The sequence below is a fragment of the Buceros rhinoceros genome, unplaced genomic scaffold (genome assembly GCF_000710305.1).
Source record: "Buceros rhinoceros silvestris isolate BGI_N320 unplaced genomic scaffold, ASM71030v1 scaffold16510, whole genome shotgun sequence".
Classification (NCBI taxonomy): Eukaryota; Metazoa; Chordata; class Aves; order Bucerotiformes; family Bucerotidae; genus Buceros; species Buceros rhinoceros.
In genome coordinates this window covers 22,666-37,876 of record NW_010391471.1, presented here as the reverse complement: position 1 = coordinate 37,876, position 15,211 = coordinate 22,666, and the positions used below count along the sequence as shown (strand labels likewise).

The 15,211-nt window shown below is 38.1% G+C and overlaps 1 protein-coding gene across 1 annotated transcript in view; it reads left to right on the top strand.

The window, feature by feature from the left end:
* The window catches only part of RFX4 (regulatory factor X, 4 (influences HLA class II expression)), a gene marked incomplete at its 5' end in the record, with an annotated part of 74,639 nt that overhangs the window by 42,129 nt on the left and 17,299 nt on the right, over positions 1 to 15,211 (top strand). The window contains 4 exons of the mRNA XM_010141892.1: positions 1,063 to 1,157; positions 2,157 to 2,274; positions 9,081 to 9,200; positions 10,505 to 10,666. Of these exons, the coding sequence (XP_010140194.1) occupies positions 1,063 to 1,157; positions 2,157 to 2,274; positions 9,081 to 9,200; positions 10,505 to 10,666 (495 nt within the window). The remainder of the gene's footprint in view (positions 1 to 1,062; positions 1,158 to 2,156; positions 2,275 to 9,080; positions 9,201 to 10,504; positions 10,667 to 15,211) is intronic.

Below are 15,211 nucleotides of genomic sequence, written 5' to 3'. Positions count from 1 at the left end.
ATTCCTGCTCATCTTGCTGCTTCAACTTAGCGACCAGGGAGCTTGATCTCTGCATTATTGTTGGATAGCCTCTCTGACTTGCTTCTCTCACTATCACGTCTAAGCTTTTCCTCCAACTCCCTCAGTATCTTTCCTATGGTGGGAAATTCCTTCCTCCTGTTATTTATAATTAAGCATAAATTGAAATGCATAGCACATTGAGATCATCCTGTAACACAGCAGGTAGAAAGTATCTTTCTTCTTGACCTACTGAGCCTTTTATTATAGCTGAGTTGAAGAATAGTTTCTTAAGGTGTCAAAGAGCATGATCCTTTGTCTTCCAGCCACTGATTCTCATAAATAAAGACTTGCAGTTTTAAGAGCTGCAGTTGAATGACTTGATTGCTTTTACTTTCTGTATTAAAATATGAATATGTCTACTTGGGAGAGGTTAAAAATATACTGGTTGCTTTTTGAAATGTCTCGATAAATCAAGTATAGCATCTGTACATTGGTAGCAATTTGTTTTGAAGAAATAGAAGTTTATAGAAATTCTTTGTGTTTGTGTCCGGCATCGCAAATAGATGATTTGCAGCAGTTAAATCATGGGTTTGCAACTAAAGCATTATACAGATGAGAGCCCTATCAACAATACTCATCCACTTGGTGCTTAGAAGATTCTTTATGCATTTCTAAATCAATTTCATGCATGACCTTGTTTTATCACCAGGGTCAGGGCCTAGCTTCGCACTCTTCGTAAAGAACACTAGAAATTTTTCACTTCCGGGCACACCAGACAGTTGAAGCTTATATCAAAAGATCAGTTTTAAATAATAGGTCCTAATTTGCTCACATTAAAATACTTCTTCTAATGAGTCCATCACTTTCAATGGAAACAAGATAAGAGACCGAGCAAACTTACTGGGTCTGCACCAAGAAAAATGTATTTGTTATAGCTACGGAACCTATTATAAAAAACACAGCAAACGTGATGATATTTGCAGCTTTTTGTGATTTGTTTCTCTTTTTTTTCTGAATTGGAATCCAAGTATTGAGGTAGGCTATTTTTTCTTTGTTTGCCAGTGTATCAGGAGTTTGATCACCTTCTGGAGGAGCAGTCCCCCATTGAGTCATACATCGAGTGGCTGGATTCCATGGTCGACAGATGTGTTGTAAAGGTTGGTAAGCAGGAGTAAGGACCCGAGTCACTCATGCGCATTACGAGTTCTAATCAGGACATAGATTTTTAGAAAAAATAGACAGGAAAAAGAAAAAAAACCCACAAAACCCAGCCACAAACCAAGCATTGGTAATAAGCAGGAGTAAAGCAGCAGTGGGCAAAATCTCATCAGTTTTCATGCTTGGGATGAGAACTGCTCACATTCAGGATTCTGCTTTTTTCTACTTGATCCCAAAAGATCATATTCAAGAATGGATCAGGTTTGAGTTTTTTCCAATCAAATCTGTATTTCAGGGGTATGGAGAGATGATTTCAGAGTCATCCTAACTACATAGTACAAATAAAAAGCATAATCTAGTCTGGCCTTTAAAGATTTTAATGAAGAGGTTATTTAGGCTAGCTAATTCACTTATATATATTCAAATGTAAAGATTAGCTAATTGGATTAACCTATTTCTTTAACTTACATATAGCTACAGTAAATACATTTTTGAAGAGTTGATGTCTAAAGTGTGCTGTCTGGAAAGTGTTTTTGCTATGAAAATTCACAAAAATAAAACCATGAAGAGACAAAAAAAATTATATCCAGTAGTAAAATTCAATTAAAATATTAATACAATTTTTCAGTGTAGATTAAGCATTCTTGATTATAAATTGCTTCCCTGATTAAGAAGCAAGTATGAACATGTAAGCAATTAGGTTAAGATGAAGATCAGAGCAATTTTTTTGCAATCCTTTCATTTATAAAGGAAATTCAGTTTTGGTGTTGAATAATACTTTATGATTTCCTCTTTCTGAAGGTTGTATATAGTTGCAAGGTGGCTTTGTATATATTTTGGTGGTGGTGGTGGTGGTTGGTTGTTTAAATTTTTAGTGTTTATTTTAAGTGAAGATAATGGCAAGTAGTTTTTTAATATAAAATAAGAAGGCAGATGTGTGCATCATTCAGGTGGTAGAAAGAATTTTTTCCATATCAGATGTATCTGTTTCCTTACAGGTAGCTGCCAAGAGACAAGGCTCTTTGAAGAAAGTAGCTCAGCAGTTCCTTCTGATGTGGTCCTGTTTTGGCACTCGAGTGATTCGGGATATGACTTTGCACAGCGCACCCAGCTTTGGTACTTTCACTTTGTATTAATGATTGCATACCAGAGTCAAGAAAATCTGTATCCTGACTTTTAATGTACAGTTGAAATGGAAACATAACCAGTTTTCACATGTCCAAGCTCTATTAACAAAGGAGTTGGGGCTACTGACATTTGGAAATAGTGCTCAGACTGATGCCTGCCTTCAACATCTAGCCAGGGGAGATGAAAACATTACTCTTGCTTCTGTTTGTGGTTAGGCAGTAGCTGGATTTATCAGTCACAGGTCAGCTGGAGGAGTCGATTACAGGAGCATTCCCTAATGCACTTCAGTGCAAACTGAGCCCAAACCACTCTGATCACGTGTTACGCTAAGAGAGACGACTTTGCACTGAAGTGGATGAAAAGCTCTCCAGTGAACCACTCTGCCAGCTCTATTTTTAAGGGCCATAGCATTTTAAAATAGCCTTTGCAAAATAAGCGTGTTTCTGTAACCTGGACAGATTCTCTTCCATTCTCTTAGAATTCAGTCAGGGTGGGAAAACAGACTTTTACTTTTTAAACAAAAAGGCATGTTGCTTTACTACACAGTTTCAAAAGAGGCTTTGTCTTGAATCCTGAGATACAAACAGTTCAGATTAAAAGCAGTTAAAAGCAGGAATTGTTGGAAAATGGACTGCTATCCCATGAATGTGAACATTCGCAGTCACTTGGGACTAGATTTTGCATGAGGGGTGGTTTTTATAAATAGACATTTGTGCAAATGTGTTAGTAGAAGCTAATAATTAACAAATTTATGAAGGCACTGCATTTAGTAACCGCATTTAGTAACCATTTAGTTTTCTGTCAGCTGAGCTTTGATGTCCTTTATGTTGTTAGAATGATCTAACAGTACAAATTCAGATACCATCAAAGGTAGGCACAATATGATCTGTACCTATATCTTATCCAGAACCACTTTTGTTGGCTTTCCATTGTAAAGAGTTTTCCAAATGGGTATTAGTGAGTCAGCAGGACAGTGAGCATCCCCAAGCTGATCACAAATTCCATCTGCTAGCTTGTGTTTTCAGCATCAGTATCCTGGTCACATCTATCTTCCATGTCTTCTAGGACTTATTTTCTGCTTGAGTCACTACAGCTTTTCTTTTGTTGTAGGCATGAAAGTAGCTGATATTACTTAACAGTATGCTTTCCCCCAGTGCTCAAAAACCCCTTTGCATGACTGTTGAACAAATGCTGAATTTTGTCTTCTAGCACTTCCACACTTCTCTCTGCAGACATAATCCCAACCTGTGAAACACACTGGTACCCAACACATGAAAAAAATCCTGCATTAGTGCAGTGTTGAGGTTACACCATTAAAGGTCATGAAAAGCTGACATTAAACTAGGGATACATTATTGCTACTGAGTTGCACATTACAACATTATTTTTATTCCTGTAACTTAATCAAGCATTCTCTGTTTCAGACCATCAATCACCAAAACATCTTCAATAAAAAGGGGATTCCCCAAATAGTTATTAGACCACCAGTTGTCTGGACAGTGATCCTCCACTGTGATTTCTTACTTATTAGCAGAAACGTTTATGAACTTGCTGTGTAGCGAGTAAACGAAAAAATTGAGAATTATTCATTGGTTTGAGTATGGGACCCACCACAATATATTGCATCAGATCTACCAAAATAACTTACCTGTTGTCTCTGTTATAAATTTGGCTCTTGAATTTCTCATTTTTGAGAACTTTTAACTGCTCAGCTAAGTTTGTAGAGTTTGGGGGGAGGGGGTTGTTTGTTTGCTTGTCTTTTTAGTTCGCGGACTATATCTGTGCGTATAAATGCATGATTCTCCTTCTTACATGGACACGCACCTTTGAACATGAATTTGATATGTTTATATGTAACCACATCGGGGAAACAATGTACTGGTCATACCTGATGTGTTTTTCATGGTTTTATTGTGCTGTGGTTAGAACTGGATCAATAACTGCTTTTAATTTGATAGCCAAAGCAAAAAATTACCAAAAAAAAAAAAAAAAAAAAAAAAATCATTGTGCACGCTGCAAAGCTGAGATAGCTTGGGATTTTCATCAAATTCAGAAATCTTTACTTTTAAAAGAGTAAGAGTAAAATCAAAGAGAAATCTTTTGCATCTGCCACATTTTGGTGCTTAAACCACAGTTGCCTGCTTCAGCAGTCTTGTAGCGGTGTTAACCAGCCAGAACAAGATCTCTAACCAAAGAGCTAAAGATTTCTCCTGTGGGAGAGTTTTGTCATATTTTCTGTTGAAACTGTAACTTTTTTACAAACCACATAGCCACTCGTTGAGCTGCAGAGGTCTACAGCCTGCTAGGTAGGTTCTCTGCTGGGAGGTAATGTGACAAGAGTTGGTTCAGTTCCTGTTTTAACCCTTAGTTATACAAGGTGAAGTTTTCTCTGCTCAGGTGCAACCCCAGTGGAGGCAAGGGGTGGATCTGAGTCTTCAGGTTTTTCAAAGCACCTAATGATACCAAAACCATATTGTCATTGTCATCAAGCACAAGTCTGGGCGATCCCTAACCCGTTTTCCCCCAAATGTCCTAAATGTTATTTAGACACGAACACAGATTTGTAATAACTTCTATTAATGATGCTACTCTTTCACTGCAAGGCCATTTGACACATTTTTCGTAAACTAGAGTTAAGCAAGTTCCAAAAGAATAACTCCTGAACGTAAACTGCCCAGAGCTAGAGGGCAGAAACCCTCCTGTGCTTAATTTAGCACAGTTCCTTCTAGCTTTTCAGAATATGGCATGCATTTAAGTGATTTCTATGGAGAGGAACAAAGACTGATTTACTATTCTAAATATTTACATCTATATACCTTTGTTTCTATCTTAGACAAAAAGTTTTGTGTTTTTACTACTTCGGAAACTGTTTCAATGGACTGACTTGTTTTCTCTGCTCCAAGCAATACAAAGACTTGCAGAGTCACTGTGTAATTATTTTTAAAGTAAAATAATGTGTTAAATGATGGGGTCTTTACTATGTACAGGACAGTATATTTTTATCTTTTAAATATATGATACAGAAATGTGATTAGAGGAAGTTGGAATCCCTGGCACTGGACTGACTAGCACAGAGATTTGATTCTGCAAAGCTTTTAAGCATGGTGGCATGGGCAGGTTGAAATGGTCCCTGCAGAAAAAAAGCTCCTCTTTCTCTCTCTCCTTATCCCCTTTTCTCTCTGTCTCCCTCCCTCTCTCCCTCTCTCCTTCTTCTCTGTGCATATCAAAGGCACAGTTGGTGGCAGTGTTTGGGTAATGCATCCAGTGTATAAAATAACTAATTAGTAATAGAAGCTCCATGATTTTCTCCAGATCTGGAAGTCTCACTGTTGTTTTGCTACTTTGTGTACATAATTGCTGTATCTGTTAATAGCTGCTGATACTTAACGTACAGTAAGGGGGTAATCATTACTGTGATTTCTGTTAACTCCTGAAAATTGCAGCTAAATGCTATTTATCATGGCAGCTACAGTCTTTTGAACGACTTCTTACCTCTTCCTAAAGAAATGTATGGTTTGCCAGCCACAGCTGGATCCATTTCAGTATTTAAAGATATACTGGAAAGACCCAAAGAGTTTCATGTGAAAAACAGTACCTTGCAAACACAGAATAAATTACTGTACATCGTGCTGAACTGCTGTTCACTGTGTAGCTGAAATACATGCCCTGATACCAGTTTTACTCTGTAGCTTACATTTCCTTTGACTCATACAAAAATGTAAAAATATTGCATTAATTCAGTACCAACAACTTGTTTGTCTAGTGTCTTTCATGCAAATTCTGCGCTCAAAAACTCCATACAGAGTTAAAAAATACACAGCAGGAGAAATAATAGGAGAGGAAGAGAGAAATTCAAAAGACTGACAAGGGCACTAGAGTGTTTTTAAATGCTGCATTCAGTATTGCCAACCCCAAGTCTTCAAAATAAAGCAGTAAACACCAAAAAAACCCAACCAAAAAAACCCAACAACCCCAAACAAACTGACAAAAAACCAACAAACCCGAAGACATTTTTTAAAAGTATCAAATCCTGGGGGTTTTTTGTAATTTGATTTCCAGCATTTTAGTGTTCAGGGTTTGCACTTCCAAACATTTTTATGAAACTGCAAGTAACATTGTTAATTATTTTTTTTTTAATTAAAACTGAGCAAGGAATTTGATGTGAAACACTAAATACCCTGAGCTTTATAACCACATGAAGTCTGTCAGCATTCAGGCCTATTTTTCTTATCTTGGAAATACTTATCAGCAGTAACCACACTGAAGTAAATAGAAACTTTCCACTGAAACATCGTAGTCAGAAGAGTGAGCATTTTCTGGAGATTCTTGATAATCTCCTAGATCAGCAACCAGGTGATCAGCCAGGTCTACTGTCTTTATTGTACTGCGAAATTGAATAGGATTTTATTTAACAAGACTTTGAGCCCAAAAGCTCTCTGAAAACAAGTTCTCTGCAGTAGTGAAGATCTCCACTATTTACCCTTGCAAGGCTGCGCAAACTTGTTACAATTATGATTTGCACAGATATGTGAAACAAATTAAAAACCGAGTGCTTCAGGTTCACCAACAGCCAAAGATTTCTTCCCTACAGCAAAGGTGTCACCATCACGTATGTCTTTTTTACGTGATGCCTTGCCCAAGAACACAAAGGCGTGTGTTCACCTCTCAGTGCGTGTGCTCGGCTTGTATCAGCGTAGACAGAAGCCATGCAGCCATGGAGTGAGAGGATGAAACACAAAAGCCATCCAGGTCACAAACAAAAAGAATGTGCTCGGAGTTGCTTTGAAAGCTGAATTGCCAGCTAGAATTATATAAGGATATAGGGTCTTTCAAACCACTTCTGCCCTTTAAAGTATGTTTGAGTAGAGAAGTTGGAATAGGGGTAGTTATGCCTGTTGTGGTAAAAGCTGGTATCCCAAGACAGACCTAATTTTCCTGTGGAGGAACCAGTAATGAAATCTGACTGAATCTTAGACTTGTTGCATTTTAGACTTTTTCCCATGGAACTGTTTTTTCTCAAAATGTAGTAATAGTTTTTTGAAATGAACACGCCTTTATCAAGCTTGCTCTTTTTTTTTTTTTTTTGTGTGTCAATCATTGATCTCTGTTTCCCTCTCAGGTGGTGATCTCTCTCTGGTTTAAGCCAGCTGTTGGACTGGTTATTATTTTAACCTGTCTGCATTTGCAGTTGCCAGAGTTGTTTAATGACTTATATGAATGTGTTTTAAACATTCCATGAAAGTCTAAATAAACACAGGGGCTTTTTAAAAAGAACATTGTACGATCAAATCCTGTCTGGAGCTATTACAGGCACTCTGTGTCATGGAATCTATTGCATAAACTTACCAAGCGTTCTGGAGAACACTAGGCAATAATCCCGCTCTGATGCCTTGCTCCTCTAATTTTCCCCTGAAATGGATCTATGGTCTCTTCTTACACATTTATTTTTGTGGCTATGTGTGCTCTAGGGCAAACATTCCTTCACCATCCCTGACATGTATCCTTCTCTTGTGGGAAGCAACTAACTTCCTTCCTGCAAAATAAAGCCATCCATGCATTTTCAGTCATTTAACGTCTATTATCCATTCCCCACATCCTGCTGGTAATCTTCTCCATACTAGTTTCAACTTGTACTAATTTTTCTGGAACATGGGAGGCTAGAGTTATATGCAATATTCTAAGTGAGCTTTCATCAGCGCCTTGTGCAATAGTATTAATACTTCTGTTTCTACAGAGTAAGTATATGAATCAGAGGACGATACAAATCTTTATGATTAGAACTTCTTACAGTGTGCTGTTCAAATTTCATTTCTGTTGCTCTAGTCCATAGCATCACCCAGTCCTCCCTCCTAACAACATTAGCAAGTTCTCCGTCTATACTCAAATCTTGCTTGACAATTTGTGGTGGATAGCTAACCATATAATCTTAATTTACTATTAATTGTCAAAATGTTTTTTGACTCTGTCCCCCACAATTTTTTTTGTCCATACTCTTCCCTTAAGTCCTTTAGTGCTTTAGCCCTCAAGTTTTTCAAATTCTTGTCACAGCAGTTAAGAGATAGTATCCATGGCATCTTCAGAGGTAAGCACGGGAAGAGGCCAAATGTTATGTTGTTGATATGACTCAAACGGATAATTACCAAAAGGTAACGTAGAAGGAGAAGTGTGACAGAGCAAAGCTTTGACACAAGTCTTTTCTTTAAGACATCCACATTTGCTGCTAATGCTTCTGTGTTTGGCAGTTAATAGATGTCTCATCCAGAACAAGCAATGCACCGGACATGAATCATCAGGAGATTTTGAAGATTGTTTCTACCTTTCTATCAATTAGTCTCTTATTTATTTGTCCAATGACACGGGTAGTTCAGAAAATTCATTCCAGGACATGTCTCCAAGGCAGCCAATTCAGGATTCTACTTCTGAAAAAAACTTACATCCAGTCTTTTAGATAAAAGGGAACAGTTCCACTGTAGTAGTCCAAATGGTTCAATGCTAATGTAGGAGAAGAAAATTCCAGCAAGTCCTAGCTCTCACCTAGGCTCACAGCTAGGTTTAGGCACCCTAAACCACAAGAATGGGTTGTATAAGACTGTATAAATCCATGAGTGAACAGAGTTTGCTAGTCCCCAGTTTTACTTTGACCTCTCTTACCTTGAGTAAGCGAGATACTTCAGTGACAGCAGTATATGGAGGCAGTCCTACTCAGTACTCTTTCTGTTGAATACCATAATCATTGGTTTAATGAGTGTACTGAGACAGTCAATGGCTTTTTTGTTTGTTCACTTTATTACCAGGGTCTTTTCACCTTATTCATTTAATGTTTGATGACTACGTATTGTACCTGCTAGAATCACTCCATTGTCAAGAGAGAGCTAATGAGCTAATGAGGGCAATGAAAGGAGAAGGAAGCACAGGTGAGTACGTTCTTCAATTCATCTGTTGTTGGTTTAGGGTTTTTCCCCTCTGAATTCACTATTTTTGTGTTAGGACATTTCCTTGTCCTCAACAAACCCAGCGAGGCTTATTTAGGAGTAAAGTGGTTTTCATTTCCATCGTGATTTGAAGTTAAGACAGATGAGGGGGGTGTCCCTGGTTAATATATTCTGAACGAGGCTTGCCTCGTTCAGAATGTAACTCTGGGTGTTTGAACCCCGTTCCTAAGCACACATTTAGTGTTTCAGTAAGAGATTTTTGTACTGAGCCTGTAAACTCAGTCTGTCTAAGCCACCATAATTTTCAGTGAACCCAGTCTTGATTCTCTCTCTTGCCCTGATAAACACTAAATAAATTTATTGATATTAATGAATTTTACCAGTCTAAATAAGAAGGGGAGATGGGAGAAGTGAGCAAAGACAAAACCCCAAAGCTAGTGTTCCTTGTATGCTTATGCTCTAAGTGCCAGCACAGATGTGGATTCTGAGTCTTGCTCCACTCTGCACCGACTCTTCAAAACAGAAGTGAACAGAGATTGCCTTTATTCTCCCTGCTCAGGGCAGCCCCTTGTACTCAGAGATCCTCAGTGACCTACCTGCCTTGCATCTCCCGTTGATTTTGGCAAGTTAAACCCCTGTTACCTTTGGGAAGTTCCAGTCTTCATTTTAGCAGTAGCTTAATTTGTTGCCCTGTAGATTTATGGAAAGAAGAACATTTCAGTGATTAGGGTAATATCTTCTGTGTGTTGGAAGACCTAGATGTAATGCATTGCTCTGCCAGAGCTGCTTGGTTTTTTAACATTCAAGTTGCTTAACCCTGTGTGCTTTCCTCACAGCTTTAGCAGCTACAGCTATCCAGAGTGTTGCCCTCTTTAGTCAATTAAGGAAGATGTTCATGGCCAAAAGCCATTGGAATCCCCTGGTGGTGATTCCTGTTCCTTTCCAATATCTCTAGGAGGAGTAGGGGTCCCTGACTAGGACTGGACTCCTAATTTTAGGTATCTAATAGCATACTACAGGAATATAAACCTTAAGTTGTCTGTGAATGAATTTCCTATCTATACAACAGGAAAAAAAGCACTTTCATTTAAGAGGTCTTATGAAGGTATGCTGAAGGTTGTAATGCTGAATGTTATAGAAACGCTTTTTGAAAGCTTTGTGATTCCTGCTATGCACTTCTTGAAATACAGCCTACAGAACTTCACTGTTTGCATTAATTTTTTTAGTTTCTCATATTCCTGATTCTACCTTTAACTATATTTGATGATTTCTCTCTTATCCTGCAGCAGAACTACGGGAAGAAATTATTCTGAGTGAACCAGCCCCTCCAACTCCCTCCCCAGTGCCGTTCTCCCCAGCTAAATCTGCCACCTCAGTGGAAGTACCCTCTGCCCCCTCGCCCATCAGCAATCCATCTCCAGAATACGGTGTCATAGCAGCTACAACAGGTAAGTAGGCTTATGGCACCTGCATCTGCTTGAAGATGTCTTTTGCACTTGGTCACCTGAAATTTAGCCTGAGAACATGATGTGCTGGCTTTCAAGAGATAAGAAGCCTTCCCAAACAGGAATCTGTTTGAAGTATCAGTCAAGTCTTCTCACTGTATCCAAACATGATGTGCAATTTAACAGGAAAGAGATCTGATATTTGGAGTCCAAAGGCCTGACAGGAGATTCCAGATCTCAGCATATCAGAATCTGTTCAGTAGCTGAGGCCTTCAGAAGAGCAGACCCATCACTTTATTTCTAATCGGTTTTAAAAATCGGTCAATTTTTTCATATTTCTAAGAATGCTCCAAAAGAACTGTTTAGTAATATCACATTTTTGAGCATCTTCAATGACTTTAAGGGCAATCAGTCTCTCTGAAAAATTTTATATAATTCAAGGAAATGTGCCAGGTATTTTACGGTTGAGTGATGTTTTCAAAATTGTGAACCACTAGTAGTTCAGGAATTCCTAGTGGGTAAAATGTGAACTGGATATCTTTCAACATTCTTGAGACTCAAATATGTTTAAATAGCTGCACAAGTTTCTCTCGGCAATGTTTTACCCATTGTTGATAACTTCCATCTTTCGTTGTTAGAGACTAGGGATTACATGTCTGAAGCCTATATTCAGTTGCATACTGTATTATGGCAACTCATGAGGTAGTTGTATTCTGGTGGGCCCACAGATTAAAACATCTGTCTTAAAGGAACTCAATTTATGAGCAGGATAACCAGAAAACAGTAAGCACAAAACTAGCTTCTTGTTTGTTCTGTAAAAATGGGCAACCATCCTCTGTACGCTGATGTAGAACTAACTCATTACCTTTTGGATGTGGGCAGGACAGTCTGTTTGCATGATCAAAAGGCAGTGTTTTCTTAACTCATGGAAAAATAGGGCAGAAATGTGAATGACTTTCAGAAGGCATTCCAGGCAGTGAAATTGCAGCTTTGCTGCTCCTCAGAGAAATGGGTGTATAATCAGAATGTGGAAACTATCACTTCTGTGACATAGAAGAAAAGTTACAAAACTTTCTTGCAAGAATGTCAGAAAGTGATGATTTACCACATCAGAGAATTTGGCAGTGGCTAAAGGACTAATAAATCTTTCTCACAAATGTTTTTCACGTTTTCAAAGGCGCCACAGTGAGGCACAGGGCATAGTTGTAGTGGAAACAGATTTAAAACTTTCACCCCTTACATCAAAACATAAGGTTTTCTCGCTGTTGGAGACTACACTATATTTAAGATGGAAATAGGATGCTATTACCCCTAGAACAGTTAAACAAGAGACACATGATTCCTAAACATGATAGCGCACTGCTTTGCATCAGGTGGTAGGTAGAGTCTGGAGGCAGAGTCTATGTTTGAGTCTGGAGGCATTGGTTTTGTGGGTAACTTCTGTAGACATTGTGGACCAATGGGATCATTGTGATGTTATAACCAGAACTTCGTATGATGCAGAACTGTACCCAGAAGTATAAGACTGAAAAGTAGGGAACTGTGTGCTCTCCAGTGGAACTGATGGGGTTTGACATTTGAGGGACTTGTGTTTAGGCTGCAGAAACTGTAACTCTGTGTGACCGTCATAGCTATTAACCCAAAGCTTATGCCATGCTTATTTAATAGCCTATTTGGTCTTCCCCTTAAGCTTACTTGACATTAGGTACTTAGGCACAGATCTAGACAGCTCTGGAAAACGCACAGATCTTACAAATCTCTCCTGAATCTCATCAGTAATACAAAAGATTGGATTCACACAAACATTGTAATTGCAATTCCTTTTATTTTTGACATATGGTTTATTATTTTATCGAAGTGTGGTTTAATCTCTCACTCCCTCCAATTTTTTATGTCCTGGTAAGGCCTAGTTTGAAATCTCAAGCCAGAAACAGGATCTTTTAGGAACACTTGTTGAAGGACCCCCTTCTGCAGTACAGGCAGTAGAACTTGACGTAGTTATTCCCAGAGGAGAACTTCTTAGGCAAGAAAGCTATTTATGATTATTTTAGCTCTCTGTTTCTCCAGCCTCTCATTTTTAGGTTGTTTTAAAAAGTTTTGTTTGATTGAATTGGATTTTATTTATGTCTGGTGCAGTCTCATTTTTGCAAGTGTGAAAATAATTTTTGTCTAGCGCAAGCCAAATTTGCCAATGCAAGTAGTGGTTTGGTTAAGATTAAATGTACACATATGGCTATTTCCTAATCTTAATTTGGGTGATTAGTAATACCTTCATTTCCCATGTTCATCATGTAGATGAACTGATCACCTTTTAATTTGCTAACCATTACACCATGAAATGCAGGGTTCATTCACATAAAGTAATACCAAATAATAACCATGTCTCAGCTACAGAAAATTGCTATACTTTAAAACAGGGGTGTTGAAGTTGTGTTACATATAAACAAACTATTCCGTATCCAGATTTGTGACATTAATATATAGAATATTTTGGAACAGGAACCTCTGTTGTGGAGGGATATATTTAAGGTGCTCTCTATTGATTTTCTTATGTGTCTTTTATGAGGTAAATGTAAATCTCTGCAAATGCTTTGTAAATTTTGAGAACCAGTTTCATTGGTTGTTACTAGCTCAGTTTCACAATTTAAGGCATCATTAACTCTTCCTTGCTTGTGGCATTAGCAATAAAAGTTAACTATTAAACTTGCATTTTAACCTTTTTTGCCTTCGTTCAGTGGTCAGCACAAAAACAGCAAATTGAACTGTTGCAATTACATGATAGCAAGCAAAAGAAAGATAAATCCTATATATAGCATTCCATGGTACAACATCTGGCATGGCTCAGCTAACATTTTATTTAAAACTTTTTGTCAAGTTACTAGTCATTTAAAGGGATAATTAGTCTCCATCCTTTATAAATGACAAAGGCCAGATTAATGATTGTTCGAACTGCAACAATATTGTAATAAAAGTGATAGCTATGTGGCTGATTACTATTCTCTCTTAAAGCCCCTCTTAAAGCTGTGATTACTCATTGGCCAGTGCAATGCTTTTTAGACAACCCAAAATGAACTCTGAATTGTAAGTAGTTCCCAATACCTTAGCAAACTAATCTATGCAGTTTACTGATTAGTTTCAAGAAATGTATCTGTGAAATAATTCTTCATATCAGCAGTCATCATTTAAGGTCACTGTGCTTCCAAGTCTAGGCTAGGTATTAAAGCCCTGGGAATGTGGCGCAGGAGATACTTGCACAGAGCTACCACTTCTCATATTTGCGTGTGAGAGTACAATAAATTTCTGGGTTTTTTTTTCCCAAAGCTTCAGCTCCCGTACTCATATGAATATATGAGAACGTCAGCTCTTGTTCCACAATCAGAGATTAATTCTTATAGTTGCAGAGTGTAAAAGACAAATGTTCCAGTTTCTAAAGGCAAATCTCCCCTTCCAAATGGAAAGGTTTGGTTTTTTTCTAAAGCTGATAGTTAAGATAATCTCTTTGTTGTGTGGAGGCAGAATGGGAGTCTGACTCACGATTTCTGATTGCTTGAGGTTGACAGTACTATCAGACATATACACAGTGGTGTGTCTTGCTCGTACCTGGGTGATAATTTACTCCAGCATAAAGCAAATATAAAATGCATCATCATGAAAGCAGCTTTTGCTTCTTGTGGCACTGGTGTCCATGATGGAACCAATGACAACAGGGCCATGTTGGACTGGTAGAAGTTCCATTTATATTTGGCTCTCCTACAGGTCAAACGGCCTCTTAGTTAGTATCCTCAAAATCAAATTTTTCATTAAAAGAGAAAAGGAGAGATAATAAATGAACTTCTCTTCAGAACACAAAGCAGAGGAAAACGTTGCTCAATCACTATTGTTTTCACTTATTTCAGAAAGCAGTTTAGTTGGGTTCAGTCATATCTAAAAGAGACTCCACCTCCTGCAGTTCAATTCTGCAGCCAATTGAGGAAATTAATCATATAGGGCTGGGACACAGGCAGGTATTAAAAAGCTAACTATGAAAAATTCTAGGTTTACCTCATTCCTCCTTTTCTACCTACCGCAATATGGACAGTATCCTGGCTGACCTGATACATACATACACACATCTGCAAATCTGTTGTCTTCTGTCCTTCCTCTCTGTCTTTGCTACTTGGTCACTGAAAAATATTACATCCGTCACACAAAGACAAAAAGAACTGAGGCAACTGTAGATTCCCAAGAACATAATGAAAAAAATACTTGAACAGCTTTCTGTCACTCTGCAAACCCAGAGTAAAACCCAACATACATTTGTTTCTAAACCATAACCTCCAAAAAAAAGTGAGCATTTCCTAAAGCAGCTGCACGAAGGGACAATTCTCGGATAAGAAAATTAAACAAGGATATTCACAACTCTTCCAGGGCAAGATCTATTCCCTGTATTTGTTTCTGTGATGTCTGGACAGGCACAAAGCATGTTACACCCTAAACATTTATTTTAAATTTGAACTGAGACAGCTGCCAGTTAGACTTGAATGCCAGGAGTGGCCAAGTCCTCTCATC